This window comes from Anabas testudineus, chromosome 16 (assembly GCF_900324465.2).
Source record: "Anabas testudineus chromosome 16, fAnaTes1.2, whole genome shotgun sequence".
Lineage (NCBI taxonomy): Eukaryota > Metazoa > Chordata > Actinopteri > Anabantiformes > Anabantidae > Anabas > Anabas testudineus.
The window spans coordinates 22129461-22147617 of record NC_046625.1 but is presented as its reverse complement, the minus strand read 5'-3'; the positions used below and the strand labels follow the sequence as shown (position 1 = coordinate 22147617).

The window sequence follows — 18157 nt, the reverse complement described above, 5'->3', positions numbered from 1 at the left end:
TTGGTAAGCGTGTAGATATTTGCCAGTGCCATAACTGTAACTACTGTAGAAATGTTGGGGCCTGATCATAATAGTGTATGGCTTTGACTACATTGCATTATGGTCAATCACAGGAAAATACGTGTCATTTTTTTTCTATCAGTTTTAGTAGTGAAGGTTATTGTAATTAGGAGGCACCACGAATTAGTGCCCCCAATTACAATAGCAACTAAACAGTAACCTGAACTGTGCTCACAGTAAAGTCATACCAGATATAAGCTCACCATGGTGCAATAACAGCTTGATAGAAATATTTCAAACAGCCCACTCAACCTGCACCGAGCACTGCTCTCAGTGAAATCAGCCATATGAAGAACGCACAGTCGTCCAAAAAGGAGCTGCAGCTTCTTTTATATGACCAGTCTTTCTGTCCCTCAGTGTCCACCTCATGTGTAGACACAGTTTCAGGCAAACCGTGGCTTTAGCTTCTCTGAACATGCCTGTTCCTTCTGCTACTTCTGCATCTGTCCGCTGTCTATAAATCAGTCTAAAAATAATAAATGCACAAATGTCTTACTCCCCTTTTTCTGCCTATTACAGGCACTAGTTGCTCTGTTTCCCTCTGTTATAGATTCTCCTTAAAAGGATTATTAGGGTATTATATACATTTTACTTGTATTAAATGTGTGAATGCTATACTATTATGTGTGGTACATGTAGGCATGACATGTGATAATACTTGAAACTGATTTTTAAACGCTATGCACCATAGAAATGTATTAATTAAAAATGTCAGCCCCACCATTTGATACTAAAGCCCACATCTAGCTTCAGAAAGAAAATATTTCTGGCGCCACCTATGACAAGCACTTAGACAATCGGACAGACTGTGAACAAGCCAGCAATTTGGCTCCATTTGCCAGATTAGGTTGGACTTTATTTGGAAGAAAAGCAGAAAGCGGGAGCACCTACAGTAATCTAATAATCTCTCACTACACAGCAAAAGATGCAGCAGAAAGTTGGACTGTGTTGGACTGTGATGGAAACGACAGTTATAATAATTCTTCTTCTTCGTGTCTCTTCCAAACAAGTTTGACTAACCAGGAGGTTTATCTACAACCAGCAGTCTGCACTACTGGGGAAAGCAGTAGCCTAAACATGATTTTAATTAGAATTTTATATTTGATAATTATGAAATATGTCAACAATGTATTGATAGGTATTATTACTTTCTTATTTCATTTGCATCTTTGCATCAAAAGAGATAAAAAAGGAATCTTTATTTTGAAAGAGATTCCTTTTCCCATACAAACATTCTGCTTAAAATATTCAAACTAGTGTGGATATAACAAACTAGATTTATTATGATTACAAGCAAAGGTTCCTCATTCAAAATGGTACTTAAGTACAAAAGCTCATAAAATACTATAATGGATAATATTGGTTGACACATTAAAGTGCTCATCACTTTCATTTTGCTTATTATTATTATTATTATTATTATTATTATTATTATTATTATTATTATTATTATTATTATTATTATTATTATTTTAACTACCTTACTCACAGTTTTTTGTTATTGAGACTAAAAATTTGAAGTACTCTACATGTTGTTGAGTGATTTGTGAAATTGTGGTCAAATGAATATAGGCTAGTTGCCTGAAAAGCATTGGGGTTGAAGTATGAAAATATTCATGGGTTAGATGCATTTTCTGATGCTTCTCCCTTGTTCCCAGTATAATATAGCTGCTATATAGTTTATGACTAAAAACAGATTGACTGGTTTTATGTATTTGAATTATTCTAATGTGCTCTCTTCTTTCTGTCTCTCTTCTTCTGTTTTTTTTTTTTTTTCTCCAGACACTCCACACAGCAGCAAACCAATAAAGTCATCACCAGCACAAGCCAGCTCATCAAACAGCTCTCAGATATTATCAGCGGCTCTTCACGGGTATTTTGTGCTCTTTTTCCCTCCCCCCTTGATTCACTGTCATTGTGATGAACAAACAGCGGATCAAACTGAATTAGAGTGAATTAAAGCAAATCTTGTTTTGTTGCACAGCAAGACCGTCTGCGTCTGACCAGACTGAAGACAGAACTCTCGGAGTCTGTGCAGCGCTATGCAGACCTGCAGAAGGTAGCCACGTGTGTTCATTTATCAATTTGCTTTCATAAATCTATTCCTGTGGTTATTCAGTTCTCATTAATAAACGATAAAGAGATGGAGCTGACAGAACAGTGTGCATGTGTGAAGTGCTAGGTGGTGCACAGGCACAATGAAAAAAAAAAATCTTTAATGAGGACAAAGAGTCTGCTTGACCCTCTCTCTTCATTTGCTCCTCTTTCAGAAAATTGCAGAGCGCTCAAGGGCTTTGCTCCCTCCAGCACAGAAAGACAAGAAGAAGGTGAGCTGATATGCAGGGTGAAAATCCGCCCTTTGTTTCACTGTCATTCATGAAAGAGCAGGATGATGAGATGGCATTTCTCTGCTCGATTGCATCCTCACAAGGGTTCCTTTGAAACTCTGACTAGCCTGGTCTCTTCCACTTATTACAGTGGACTCCATTCATCACTCCCTGCTCTTATGCACTGCTGAAATTTCTTTCTTTAAAAAAAAAAAACTAAATTTAAATCAGTTACTGGTAAGAGTTCAGTTTCACTGTGTAGTCCAGTGAAAAGGCTGGGAATCAGTAAATGAAACACAATCCATATTGCAATCAGACTATAAGTGAAGGAATCCTAATTTTAGATTACTTAAACTGAACTCACTGATTTTTTTAATCTGCCTACTATCCTTGAAATCACAACATGTTCTCCCAGTCCACTGCCCAATCTTAAAAATGATTCAAGATTCACAATGTTTATTGCCATTCTACAATATACAAATTGATAAAAGTATGGGTGTGACTTGGTGTGGAATTTAGCTGAACGTGGGTCTAATAGTTAGTTCAAGTTAATAGTTGGGTTTTGAACATGTATCTATGTAAATGTATCTATCTTAGTTAAGTTGATTGAAATTGAGTTAACTTGAGATACTAAGGTGACTCAAGTGCTCTTAAGTGTGTTTATTGCACTATGACAGTTTAACAGTCATGTAAAGATATTAAAAGTTTAGAAAATGTATTCTTCAGTTAAATCATTTTGCCCCAAAATCAGAAAACATCCAAGAATCCTCACAGTAATTTAGTTTAAATCTGTGAATGTACTTAATTTACTGAATTCATTCCCTTTATCCATGGTTAGCATGATTTGAAATATTCTAAAAAGAAGCTTGCTCACACTGTAAGAAACTAGGAGGTTATAATGCAGGCTGCGAAAATAGCTACAGTAGCTTTATAATGAGTTTCACAAACTCTCAGCGGTGCATTTATTCAACTGAACAGTTCGAGTTGAAAGACCTCACGTCAGAAAAACTCATGTTTATAAGTTCATATTTTTAAAGTCAAATAACTCAAACAAATTTTAACAATATGTATCTCACTGAACGTTACTACACCATGGTGCAGGATTTCTTCCAAGGACACCATCTTAAATACCACCTTGCTGTTGAACCGAATGTCAAATTATTTATAGTTTCATCTGGTGTGACAGTAGCAGTTCTATGAAGAACAATTTTGCTGCCAATGAGCCTCTAAAATTTGTCTTTTTCCGCAGAGGAGAAAGTCGTATGTATTAAGGTTTTATGTCCCTCTGAAAGAATATTATCAAGGTCTTTTATACTGCTAGCATTAGAGGTAAAAGGCGCTGGGGGCGGTGAGCTGAAGGGTATGTTATATAACTCTAACCACCTTAAATACATAGTAGCAAGTCCTCTAATCATTGAGTACAGTGTAAAAGAAACTATTGAAACTAATGCTGCATCTACAGGACTATAGGTAGTAGCAGTAGGAGTAGTCTAGTCTAGTAGGAGTAGTTTTGTTCTTTCTGTACATGAAGTAGCAGACTTTTACAGTACAGAAACAGGAAATGATGCGAGGCGGCCTGACATTTGGAATTTCATACATATGAATTTAGATATTTTGCAGATCAATGCAAATGTTATCGACTGTTTCTCACCCCCATCTTCAAATTAATGTCATTGGAGTCAACTGGAGTTGACTGCAGAAAACTTGAGAAACTGTGTGAACTCACAAAGTAAGGTGTGAGGATGATTGTCTTGAGAGTCCTTCCCATCTGTGTGCTGTACAAATGTATTCCCGTGCGTTTGCAGCGAGGATGTATGTGGAGGAGTGAACACGATGTTGCAGAGTTTGTTGAGGAGTGGTGAGTCAGATCATGGCCAGTAGACAGAGTGCCGTGACTCAGCCCAGGTTAGTCCCTGTGCTCTGACCCACTATGGCCCCTCTACCATAAATTAGTTGTGCAGTCAGCCGTACAAAGGTGGAACACATTAGCAATGCAAAAAACTCAACTAGGCTTGTCTCTCTGTCTTTGACTATATGTCTTTTCCTTTTTCCTCTACTTTGGTTTGCACATGTAACAAAGTGTGAGCATGCTCAGCTTTCTATGTTTTTAACAGCCTAGCCAAATCCTATATTTCTGTGCACTAACAAGCACTGTTCAAATAGCCATAACTGGCTACACCAAACAGCCATGCAACTTCACTAAATTGTTTTTGATTTCCAGTTTGAAGAACCTGGTGCGACAGCTAAACAATGAGCTGAAGCTCACTATAATACTCTGTAACTTTGAGCAGAACTGCAGATTCAGGGAACCCAGCCAGAGCAAGTCCAAATTACATTATACTGTAATTGTTGCTGTTATAGCTGTATCTACCAGAATTGCAGCTATTAATCTAATCTAATCTAATCTAATGTGTTTGTGCACACACCTACAGAGTCCTCAAACCCCATCCACCGAGCAGGTGGAGGAGGGTCCACTGTTCGGAGAAGCATCATGCTCAGAGGGAGGCGCTCAGGCTTTCTTGTCTGAAATCAGTGAGGAGGACGTGGAGGTGCTTCGCCAAAGAGAGGAGGCCTTGCTGCAGATTGAAGTAAGAGAGCTGATTACCTTTAACATTTAATGACACTTGATCATAACAATGGCATCAGAAGATAAATGTCACTTCACACAAGGTAAATATTTGAAATCAAGGACTTGAATCTGACTAACTCTAAAGAGAAAATGGTGGTGATTGGCATATTACTACATTTGACTGAACTTTCTGATTTTCCAACATGTTGAATAGGTCAAAAAATCAAAACAGCAAAAACTATATCAGCATTTGTTCCATGTATCCTATTTCTTTGTGCCACTGTTGCCCAAAGCTATTAGAACACATCAGTTAGTTTTATTATGCACTGTTCTACTTTAGGAAATAATCACTAGTGTATCCAATGTGGATTACTCCAAGATAGCCCTAAGAGACAACACAATTAGGACCTTGTGAGCATTTTAGGTCTTTTGGTTCTCTGCCCAAGAACACATAACTTAATTTCCCGTGTTGCACTTACCATAAAATGTCATACCTGTGCTGATGTGATATTTCATACATGTCCCAGAAGACAAATATTTGACATCATGGTTCACCTTTCCAACACATGCCTCCAAAGGCCAAACCATCAACCTTGTTATTGTAAGCCTGTTTACTGTAGTGGTATTCTCTCAGGGTCAAATATACCAAGCTGTTTGTACCTTGTGTTAGCTGAGAAATTGAAACCTGTATTTTTATATGCATAAATCTGGCTCATACAAGAAATAAACCTTTAATACCTTTAAAGTCAGGTATCTGACGTAGAAAACACCTGCATTTAAAACACACTCTCCAAAAAATAAAGAAAAACAAACTAGCTATTTGTTTTGTTTGAATATTGGCTCCCAGGAGGCCAACACATGCCAAGTTAGTAACTCCAAACTCAGACAGGCTCCGTCTTATTCCGCCACTTCCAAAAGCCTATTAGTATTTTGTCACAGTACCCCCATGCTGCTGCAGGATATTGAATGCTACCCAATTACTACAGTGCTTAAATAAACTTGTTTGTTCATTTACCTGGGCAAAGTGTGTATGGAATCATAATGTTTTGTAGTTCACCAGTACAAGTTTTTCTTCATCTGATTTGAGGGCCTAACAACAGAGGGTGTCGCTGTTGCACAGACTGTAAAGCCCTTTGAGACAAATGTGTTATTTTTACTTAAACTTGGCTATATACTCTAAATAAAAGTTCATATGTACAGATTTTGTTTAAGATATCTCTAATATGATCCTGATGAGACCTCAAATGGATGACATTTGATAGGACCCTGGTTAGGTCAGATCACCATATGACCAGTCCTGACATATCACCTACCAAAGCAATAAGATAGCTCGGTTAGTGCCACCCATTTCCTTTGGGGCCCTGGATCTGCACCCAAAAACAAGGCAAAAACATTATTTCCTGTGTTGCACTTACCTTAAAATGAAACCATCTCTTTCGCCATATTTCACACAGATACCAAATATTTGACATTCATGCTTTCCAACAGATGTATTTTGTTTCATGTTACAGAGCAACAAGATTATCAGTCATTTGCAATGGTTCTTCTGTCCACCTGGCAAATCTAAATCCAATACGCTTTCTCCTTAAGCTCTTTTTTGGGCTCTGCCAACTGCTGAAGGAAATACTTTTTAGGTGCTTCATTTTCTTTGTTGCTCTCCAGGTAGTCTCTCTGTGCTGAGTGAGCAGTGAACAGTGGGTCATTTTTCTGACATTACCTTTTACTGTATGACATTATTTAGGTATTTGTCCCACCTTCAGATCCCAACACGTGCTCTTCCTTGTTTGTTCCTACTCTCTGATATAACCCATTGAAATAGCACCCCCATTGCAGCATGTGTCTTTTTTACATATAGCATTCTAACACAGAAGAACCTGCATACAGACAAAGAACAGTCAACAAGATGGTGGACTGTTCACCATATTTGAAAGTGGGAACGTTTTCCATAAATTAGTCTCTGTGGAATGGTTGCGGGTATATTGCCTTAACAATTCGTTTTCTTTAACCTAACCCTAACCACTCAAAAAGCGTTTGGTTGTGTAAGCCAACCTGTCCCTTTCTCACTCTATTATGTCGCCTAATTCTTTGTTTTGCTCATGTCATAATTACTACAGCCACTAGAGGTGCTTAACGAAGACATTTTTCTGCTGATCATAATAAATTGCTGGCACAAATAATGTGTGGAATTTTACAGGATGACCTCCTTAAACTACAAAAAGTGTTTGACAACAAATATTTATTGCAGATTAATATTTTTCAAAGTCATGTCAGTGTGTCCGGCTTTTTAGGGGGAAGGGGATGCTTTTGTTCTCAATGCATTCAATGCATCTCTTCTGTTCTGCACGCTAGATGTGCTGTGTATTGTGTAAACACCCTTGATTATCTCTAGTTGCCACTTGTGCAAAATCTGCTGATGAAACTTTTGTAGACATATTGTAAAAACCCATCAGCCATCTCAAAACCATATGGCTGAATCAAAACAGACAGAAGCCTGACATGTGGCATTTCACTATGTGTTTAAAATGACAAACCTATACGTGTCAGTCCAGCTTTGCAGTTGCAGTTTGCCATCCAGTGGTTTGACGACTAATGATAAGGTTTTAGGAGCACTTTGCAGCATAATGAAGATGTATCTCTGTGCCCAGTTGAAGCTATCTGAACTTCATCAACGTTTCAAATCAGCTGATCCCACCACAGGAGCTGCATTCAACAGAAGTGAAAAAGGCACATAAATCTCTCCCTGGAGAGTGACACATAGTGAAAGAACCATGGCACGAATGACAGCTTCATTTCAGGGCAGCCGCCAAGATGAGCCAGTCAGATGATTGGTGTTCAGACAGGGTCGTCTGGCCTGCGCTTTAGTCATAGCAGCATGGATAAATGTCATAGTCAGCGTTGAGGCAGGTGCTGAGGGGCTTGACGTTGTTCCTTTGGGGAGAGTGATAGTATCTGACAATGTGCTTTTTCATTTTCATACCACCCTCCTTTCCATCCAATCACCCGCCCCCCTTCCCTCCAAACCCTTCATAGCACTAAATCAGCAGTGTTTGCTGTAAGTCCTAACACACCTCTCTTTTCTTCACTGCTCTACTCCCAGAGGACCATGAGCACCTTGTATCTGTCACTGTTATCAGCCTCTCTCTCTCTCTCTCTCTGGAAAAGTGCAGTGTGGTTTGGAGGTTGATTTTCCCTGTACTAATGTACTGTATGTATGAACTCTGGCCCAGCTTCCTGGTTGCCCCTGAGGTGGCAAGTCTTGATACACTAACTGTAAGTAATGTTGTCTTTCTGTGAGATTTAGTTTCTAAAACCTTTTCCCAGTCATGCCTAGGCCACCATCGTGTTTTCCTAATCTCTTCATCAAGACCAGTCCTGATACAAAGGATCTTACAAGGCAAAGGCAGGGTAAGCGTCAGGAGGTCTTGCCTACGGACTTTTACTGGAGGTAGGTAGGCCACAGCTGCCATTCAAATCCCAGTCTCCAGCGTGGAGAGTCACTACCACTATGCTATCCAACAGCATATAACTTGGGTTTGTGTTATATGTGTGAAAGTCTGGCGCTGTTTCTCCAGACACTGCCCAGAGTTCATGTGAGAATGCAGTTTAGCCATGGTCATCTTTGAGCTCCCCAAACTCAAAGTGACAGGTAATTGAATTGCTGGACATATTGTCCTTGAGTATCGTCATATTGTTCCACATATTTTGGCAAGAGAAGTCAGAATTTTAGTATCCTTCATCTGCAGCACATCCTAACCCAAGGCCCCCCTTAGTCACCTCCCTGGTGCACTTTATATGTTTTGGCACGGGATATCATTTCATCAAAAATGAATTCATGAAAAAATAAGCTCAGGGCATAACAGAGGACAGCTTTCAAGGGGAATCTGAATACAACACCTGGTCCAATAGAAAGAGAGAAAAAAAAAGGCCACAGCAAAGCGTGTCTGTCCTACCAATGTATCCTTTGGGAAATCTATCCATAGAGTTTACCCTTCAGTGAAGACAGGTATAGTGGGGAACACCACAAGATAAATCATTCTGGTAGACAAAAAGTATACTTTTACGCCCTCAGCAGAATAGATCTCCGAGAAAGTGGTTTAAAGCATTTGTTATTAACCCCGACAATCAAAAGTATATTGATTTTTCTCTATTTACAGACTGGAGCTAATAGTAAGATGGCAGATCACGTACTGTTGACTGTCTCCCTCGAGATAATGAGAATATCAGCCTTCTGTGAAGTCCAAATGCTGATGTTCCACTGAAACTTGATTACCCACTAAAGCTTACTAACACAGGCAACCTCCTAATGAATTATATTATTCACATGGTAAATTTTCTCTTACAGTTTGTCATTAATGCAAAATTAACACAGACAAAAAAATAATCAGCAAAGCAGGTAAATGAAAGTATTTCAAATGTACAGTGAAATTGTTGCTGTTACAGTCATCTACAGTATTAAATTATCCTGCTAATAAAACTAGCCACTCACTAAGATTTAATTGAAGAAAAGACAAATGCATTGGTGTAAAATCTGTTTAAATAAATTATATCTTAGAGTTTTAATTAAACTATTACCTATATTTCAGGCAAAAAAAGACTGGCAGTACTGGCAGAGTTCATTAAAGTTTAATTAAATTATAATAGAAAAAGTGAATATTAAAACTAGTGAGTTTTTTTTTTTTTCTTTTTTCTGCATCTCACAGCTGAATACACCACAAATTGCAAGTTCACATTGGTCCTGCATCTTTTTATTTTCTGCTTAAAGTCAGAATATCTTTTTTTTTTCCTTTTTATCTCTTCGGCATGATTGAATTTACCACCACAGTACAATGCAATAGAATCTGTGCGATGGGATATAAAGGCACAGAAATTCGAAATTAATAGAAGCCATAATATTTACCCACTCGCTTTGGATGTGATTACACCATTCAATGGCCGATATCTGCTGCCATTCAATCTATAGGTATAGGTCAGCGGGTCCCTGCTCCATATGCTAATGGTTTCATTAGGTCGTTATCATGCACTGGATTTTGTCATGACTACAATAATAAATGTGAAAACAACAATTTACTTAGGTCTAGATATAGGTTGTGGTTTAGTTTAACTAAAGTTAAAACACTGATTAACAATGTTAAAAAGTCCTGTGCTTTGTTGCTTCCAAATTATCAACTGCTATTCTTGTTTCTGACTTTTATTACAGTCAGTGCAGTACCACATCTATCAGTGATAACCTCCTACTGGACTACTGGTAGGACAGTAGGTACTTTCTTGAGCCATACCATTAGGATGGCCATGTTAACACGCTTTAATTTAGAAGGCTAGCATGATAACACTAACTAATTAGAGGTACACACAAAGAGGAACACAAAGTTCATCTGAGTCTGTTCAGGATGTAAGGAATTGTCCAGGTATTTGTTCACAAAACAAACTATTACACATATTTTGACCTGTAGATGGCACTAGGGGGAAAGTGAAAGTTATTATAAGTCATTCCAATGTCCATATCTCCATAAAGAATATCTCCATATTTATAATAGACAGACTGTTAAACCTGTTAGTAGGTTGGTAAAATGTAAAAGTGCAAAAAACTATTCACCAATAGTCACAGGTGTAAGTGTCATTTTTTTGCCTCCTTGTTTGTCACTTTAAAACCCCAGAAGAAGAAGAAGCAGGTTGAGGCTCAGCCAACTGTAACCTCTGTCTCTAATATGTTCAACTCCTCGCTGCCCTTCAGGCCCTGCTGCTGGCATCGTGTTATCATATTCAGGGGTGTTAGGTCCTTGGGCTACAGCCAGAGAGGAAACATGATTTTACATTTATAAACCGTTTATTCAGTAAGTAAGGGCAAAAAAGAGATGTCTCTCATGCTCTCGGTGTGGGGAAAAAATGTCATCATTTTTTTCCCTTACCCCTTTTCTCACCAGTGAGCGTGCAAGTAAATCTGCTTAACAGTTTTTTCTGCTGTGGCAGTGACACTGTGTCCTGTTGCCCGATGCCTTGGGCTCTGGTGGGAGATGTGGGGAGAATTTCATATCAGCATTAAGCACACTTATCAAAGAGAGTGAGCGCGGGGTTGGGTGATGGAGGATGACTGAGCTTCAGTGAGAACAGCAGATAAACTTATTTGTCCTTTGTCCAAGCCTCTTTGATCACCCGTATCTGTACATAACCATGTTTATCATAATCTGTAGCAAGATTACAAGTTATTATTGGTATAATTTATGTATGCAAACTTCAGCATGAACACTTCCTACAGTTGATGAGGCCTTCGTGCTCACTGGTCTTGTGTCTCCAGTTTCTTAAATCCCTCCCACCCTGTCCAAGAAATCAGATTTGAATACATTTAAGCAGATAGTATATTTCCACACTAATGTTTAAAATCTTTTAGATTTTATGCATTATAGTTAATATTTTAATCATGATAATTGGGCTTAAACACCCATCAACAAATAAACAGACGCCATCTAAATATTTCCCATGGTGTTTTGATTAGACTGGCTTCCTGCAGCTGGATTAAACTAATTATCTGATGTTTTCTCAGAATAAAATAACAAGAATATGTGTTCAAAATGTAAACTTAAAAAAACGTAATGTTTGCTGTATAAGATGAACATTTCTGAATTCACTTTATTACTGTATTAATTTTATTACATCTACATATATTAAAACCAACTTGAAAATCTGTAACATGAACAGTGAAAGATGAAAAGTGACAAGTTGCATGTTAATATGTAATAAATTAATTTAACATACACAGGAAACATATTTCTGTCTAGTAAATTATCTATACCATCACTTTTTTCCCACAACAATATCAATGTTGCAGTACATCTAGATTGGTGACCACGTTTTTTTCTAGATGTTATGGTTGGACACTCACAGCACTGGATTAAGGGCAGATAAATATAGAGAAAGATCACTTCACATCACACACAACATCTGTTAACACAGTCTTTTTCCAACCCTAACCAAACTGCTTTTGTTGCCTAGACCCAACCTCACATGGGACTCCACTCCACTCCACTGTTTGCGGTTAGTCAGTCCTGCACATTATATACCCTCCATCCACCTCCTTGCGACTTGGTTCCTATTAATTAATGTAGAGCTCCATTCATTCAAAAAATACTTAGCATCACAACATAATTATATCAATACAGCTGCCACAAAAATATAAAAAAACCCAAACAACATGGAGACAGAAGAGAGAACCCCTCCCTGCTCCTTTAAGTTTATGTTGTGTTGTGTCCTCAGTATGCTGAGCGATTATCCTGTGCTTCCAGTATAGAAGGAAACATAAAAAAGTCAGGTTTTGATATTTGTTTGTCAAATAAATGGCAAAGCCAGCAGTCTAAGTCTTCTTAATGATGCACAGAATATCACTAAGAAAGTAGATGGTAGATGCTCAAGTTGCAGGTGAGCTGAAGTAACCTTTATATGTAATATACCGGAGGAGTTTTATAATAGAGACAGCATACAATGCCAAGAAATTCAAAGCTACATCTTAAGCCTATATATTCCATATGTAGTGGGGGTGGAGGTGATGAAGTGGTGCATGTATCTCGGGATGGAGTGCCCACTTCTATTGGTACGGAGACAGTGAATCATTGATTTTCACACAGCTCTTCCCTATGCTGGGAGGCTTCCTTCAGTAACCATCTGAATTCAAGTGTTGTGCTCATATGTATCTATACCATCTAAATTAGTAAAACGGGAACACGCTTCTCCATTGTAGCCCAACTACATGATCTGCACAGATAAGATAGCTGTTTTTTTCCTACCTTATATTGTTCAACTAGAGCTCATCTAGGGCCGCAGACTGATCTATAGTTCTAGTTGATTGTAAACACAATCAACAACTTGTAGCCAGTCAGTCTGAACTGATGAAGCCTTCTAAATGGAAGGTGAAACATCTTCAAGATCTTAAAACAAGTCCAGCTGCCACTGAACAGCATGTTTTGGAATAATCCTGACCTGGTTGAGTGAGAATCTTCACAGACTTTGTAAGCACAAAGTTGCACTGAGCTGCACAGCACATAGTAAAGAATTTTTTTTCTCTCCTTGCGGGCTATGTATTTGCCAGTATGCAGCATGAACAGAAAGGACTTGAAATGACAAGCGCTGACAGCGAATGATGACTAATGTGCCCGTAGAGAGTGGATACATCACTGAATGCTGCCAAATAACATTCGACATGACAGAGTCAGTCAATGTGTACCCAAGACTACACTACACCTGAGAAGCACAGCAGCTTACCCTGTAACACCCAGTACAGCACATTCCTGTGCACCTTATACATCTTGTAGCACAATTCAACAACTAACAATGAGCATAAATTTGCAACATTTCATTTCACTTTCTGTAAATAACTAATGAAATGTTCTAGATGGATAGGATGGATAGTAGTAATAATTTGAAAATATAAAACTCAGAAAAAACTAAACCAACTCACCAGTGTTACTTAAAACTACACAGCAATTTTTCTTGTGTAATAAAAATGTCAAAGCCACCAAATTTAAACTAAAAACACCAAAATCAGATACTACATCAGATACTCAGCTCATGAGAAGAGTCAGATGGCCTGGTGAATAATAAGCTGCTGAAAGATAACTCGGGGAGTATGGGGGAATGTAAGCCACAACATCATGAGGTTTATCTGTTTTTACAAGCTCAGCAGCACTCCCCACGATTAAAAGTACCATACTTCAATTTACATGATAACTGGCATTACCACAACTGACTCATGGAAACTGTTAAGTGCTCATCACCCTCCGTTCCATTGAATTTGACAGCTGCAGTGTTAAAAATCAAATCATAACACATGAAACATTGCAGTGTGTTAAAATTCACACTTAAAGAAATGGATAAAAAGCCTCCCCAAACTGCTGCTGGTTGCTTTTCTGGGGCTAAAAACAGGATTAGTCCAGCGATGGTTGAGAAATCCTGTTATAAAGTTGAGATTTGTCACACAGCTCATATTGTTGTTTTATGTCAAAGACTGCAATCACACAAATAGACTTGTAGTTCGACCACAATCAGAACACATTCACAGTCCAGAGGAGGCATCAGTCCGGTTTGGGAAGGTCTCCTCCTTCTCCTTGGGAAGGAGAGACTTGTCTCTCAGCGAGGTCTCCCTCTGATTGCTGTGCACTCATTTGGCCATAAGAAGCAAACTAAGTGGGAGAGAGCATTTTCAGAGTTCCAAGTAACTTCTCAAGCGAACGAGGTGTGAAAACGCCTTAAATCTCAGAGACGCCTCTTCACGGTCCTACTGTCTGTCAGAGCCTTACCTTCTCTTACCTGACTCGCATGCTTAATTAGCGCTTATCGCTGGAGCCGGTTCACCTTACAAAGGCTGTTAGGAGCGCTCTGTTGTGCCACACTTCCCTCTGCAGGTGCAAGAGGAAACCTCCATGCTTGGCTGTTTGTCTCATGATTGCTCTGCAGCGAAAGACTGCATGACATATTAGCATGTGTGCTGCTGGCATCTATAAACTGTGCTCTGTGCTGCACTGATTCTAATCCCTGCTGCTCAGTGTCAGATGCTGGGTTGTAAACCATCATCGTTGTGCTGATACATTATAATATACCAAACTGTGCCTTGCAAATTTTACCGATGATCCACTGGTTGCAAAGCTTACGATTAAGCTGCAATTTCTCCCACAAGTGTTCTTATCAGCCAGTATCAGACAGATTCTTATGACTGGAGAAATGCAAGCCATACAGTGCTCGGGGAGCGAGGTGTCAATCAGATGCTGCCGGCAGGCTTGTTTTTGTGATTATTCTTTTTTATCCCGGCCTCAAGTTTAATTGTGTTTTGCTGTCTTCACAGTGGCCCAAGTGTCAGATTGAACAGATGTCTGAATCACTGTCTGACATTTTAGTCTCATGAAAATATAGAGACCCTCTGAGCCTTTAATTTGTTCCAGAATGTTCCTTTCATCAGTCACACACAATAACAACAGCGGCAGGATTGACAGGAGGTGTCACAGAGGACCTGCAGAGGTGAGCGTCAGTGCTGAGGACGAGTCCAGCTTAATGGCAGCCGTCATAAGAATTTGTGGTATGCAACAAAAGTTTTGTGACACTTTAGTGTCACTATATGTTTTCTTTTTTTATTTACAGAGAGAGGTGAGGTCAGAGTCAGCAGGAGAACACAGACCTCTGAAGCTGCTTCCAGACCATATTTCCTTTACTGGTGAAAAACATGGTGTGCTAGGAATTGCTTAGGCTGGATTCACATTTGACATTTGCCCTGTGTGAAATTAGCAATTTTCCCATGTGTTCTTGGTAAACATGACTCGTCCACATTACAGTGTTGCAGGGAAACTGCATGAATGAGAGCTCTCCGTAGACCTGCAACAACATTTTGTGGTGAGGCATTGGTTGGTATAATTTCTAAGGCTGTAATAATTGTGATATAGAAGAAGTGTGGAGCTACCAGGAGTCTTCCTGGACTTGACTGTTGTCAGAGAAACCAGACAAGAAGCACCCAGGAACCTGGTGGTCACTCCCACAAAGCTTCAGAAGGAAGTCCTGTGCACAGACACTTCTTTAATCAGGCTCTATGTTCTAAAACCAGCTTATAATTGGTTTGTAGTGTAGATTTGGGACACAGCATGTGTGATGCACCCAACAGACTGAACTGGCAATCATGGACTTTGACTTTCCTCTGCACACAATCAGGTCCACACAAGAAATGAAGCAAAAGCCATCTCCAGGCAGTGCTGATATACTTGCCCTGGGTGACAACAAAGTATCCTGTAGTAAACCTGTTGTTGGAAACATAATAGAAAAATCTCCGCTTCTGGTTACCTGCCCAGTGCCAGGATCCAGCGGCTGCTAGATTGGCCATGAGCAGAATTTAAAGCCCATGAAATATGGAAAAGGGCATAGTGTTGGCCCAAAGCCCGGCCACCCACTCAGCCCTCAGGCAGGGGTCCCAACCCATCACATCTCTTTCTCTCCTCTGTGTGTGTGGCTCTCTCTCTGCCTATTCACTTCCACACACCGTTTGCTAAATTGGTTACACACTGTTCTGTCATTATGATGAAATGAGTCCTGATTGCCCAGTGCTTTGCCAGGTAAAATAAATTTGTTATTCTATTACAGCATGATAGACAGGGTTGCCCGAAGATAAATGCAAAAAAGTCTTTAACATCACAAGGTTTGCCAGGGGCCATTTTGGCTCCATTCAAATGCTTTTTGCCAAGTGGCAGGACTGCTGCCAGTTTCCACAGCAATCTCTGCCACCTGTGATGGATGGCCCAGTGGGTTAGGCTACACAAACGCAGCTGTGATTGCACAGAGCCATAATGGAAGGAAGGGGAACCTGTGAGCAAGAGATAGACAGAGGTTTTATAAGCTTTCATATTGCTTTGAGCTGAAACATTGAGTGCAGACTCAAAGCTAGAGGACTGTGGAGAATTAGCTGCGGTCAACCATATCTGCACTAGTTTACTCTGTAGCATGTCAGAAATAATTGAACAAAAACTCCACTTTTTTTTTTTTTTACTTTGAGTCAAGCAGAGCACACAGCATTTAGCATTTAATACAACACTGCTGAATCTGTCATTTAAAGGGACAGGCACCTTGATTTAATCATGTACAGTTCCTCATACTATAAACAGAATCTTCATGATAAATGACACCTAGAAGAGATCATTTAAAACTTGCTTTTAAACATATTTATCCAGACACTGACATAGAGGTTGATCCCAGCATCATCGCATTAACCATTCTGAAACAAAACTATGATGATGAATGAATCAAAAATTCAAAATTAACACAATTATACAATGTTTTGCATCACTGTAAGCTCAGTCAATTAACAGATAACAGACCATCGAATAGCTTGATATCATCCAGTACCATCTGAATAATATCTGAATCTTGGATATGTCATCTGTTTCACACCTGCATCATTTCCCACACAGCAACACACAAGTCCTGTGTTTTACACATTTAGTTGACAAGTAAAATGAATGTGTAGCTGAGTTTGTTTTGTAACTATATTTGGTGTGTAATGTGTAGCAAATACTAATATTTTTATACTGTGCATACTGCTTACATGTGTATACAATGTAATGTGGGTGTGTGTGGATTTAGTTTGTCTCTCTAACCGCTGTCAGAGTCCAAGGAGCATAAATAGGAGGAGAAGTCAGAAGTTGAAAGCATTTCAGCTTGCAGTCTAATCAGGGCCATGCCTCCTTAGACTTCTCTCTTTCTCCATACACACTGGAAATAGATGAAATTGTGTGAGAAATCTCATTTGAACACTCATGCACTAGATCACTGCAGGGGTAGGCAGCCCTGGTCTTAGAGAGCCGCGGCCTGCTCTATTAACATATTCAATGCTAGATTCTTAGATAGGGCGCATAAGCAAACAATTGCAAATAAAACTTAAATAAATAAATAAATAAATAACAACAATAATAATAATAAAATTAAAATGTCCATTTTGTTTTGCAGTGTTTTTTTGAATCCATTCCCTCTGCAGGCTGCTTTTGAGTCACCATCACTTCATTACTGCATGTAAACAGTGCAAGCTGCTGGTTCTCGCCCGTGTTTGCTGTCTCACTTCAGAACTCTAGTTCCTGCTCTGTAGTTACTGAACTGTGATTCAGTGGATTTTATGTTAACTGTCAAAGGCTAACATTAGAGGCAAGAATCATTACAAATGTTCTGTTCAGTAGGCTTCAGCTAGTGACCTGAATTTAAGTCTTCAGGTTGACCTGGACTTTAGTTTTGATCAGCCACTACACCACACCACAGCAGTATTTGACCTACCACTGACTTTGAGTGCTATTGTGCAGAAATAGTATTTTGTTTTTTATTATGACTGAACACATAATAAGTAGTTAAATGTTTGATCCTGCAAAGCTGCTAACAACACATCAGATGCAACACCCAGAAAGAAACACTTGATTTTAGGGATGAATTTGTGTGTCCTGTGCCTTTAACGTGTTCTGAGCTTGTCTTCTGTCAGTGACTGATGTTTGAGATGCTGACTTGAATAGTAATGTAACATTAGCATGTATGTGTTTTCTCCATAGAGAGACATGCTGGATGTCAGTCAAATCATGAGGGATCTGGCCAGTATGGTCCACGAACAAGGAGACGCCGTAGGTAAGATTTACATGTATAGTTAGTGTGTGTGTGTTTGTGTGTTTATTTTTGTTTACATTGTTGTCCCTGACTCAATTAG

At 39.1% G+C, this 18157-nt stretch overlaps 1 protein-coding gene across 1 annotated transcript in view; it reads left to right on the top strand.

Moving 5' to 3' along the window:
* The window catches only part of tsnare1 (T-SNARE Domain Containing 1), a 125213-nt gene that overhangs the window by 57295 nt on the left and 49761 nt on the right, over positions 1-18157 (top strand). Inside the window, exons 5-9 of the mRNA XM_026372619.1 lie at positions 1843-1933; positions 2045-2119; positions 2331-2387; positions 4820-4975; positions 18006-18078. Of these exons, the coding sequence (XP_026228404.1) occupies positions 1843-1933; positions 2045-2119; positions 2331-2387; positions 4820-4975; positions 18006-18078 (452 nt within the window). The remainder of the gene's footprint in view (positions 1-1842; positions 1934-2044; positions 2120-2330; positions 2388-4819; positions 4976-18005; positions 18079-18157) is intronic.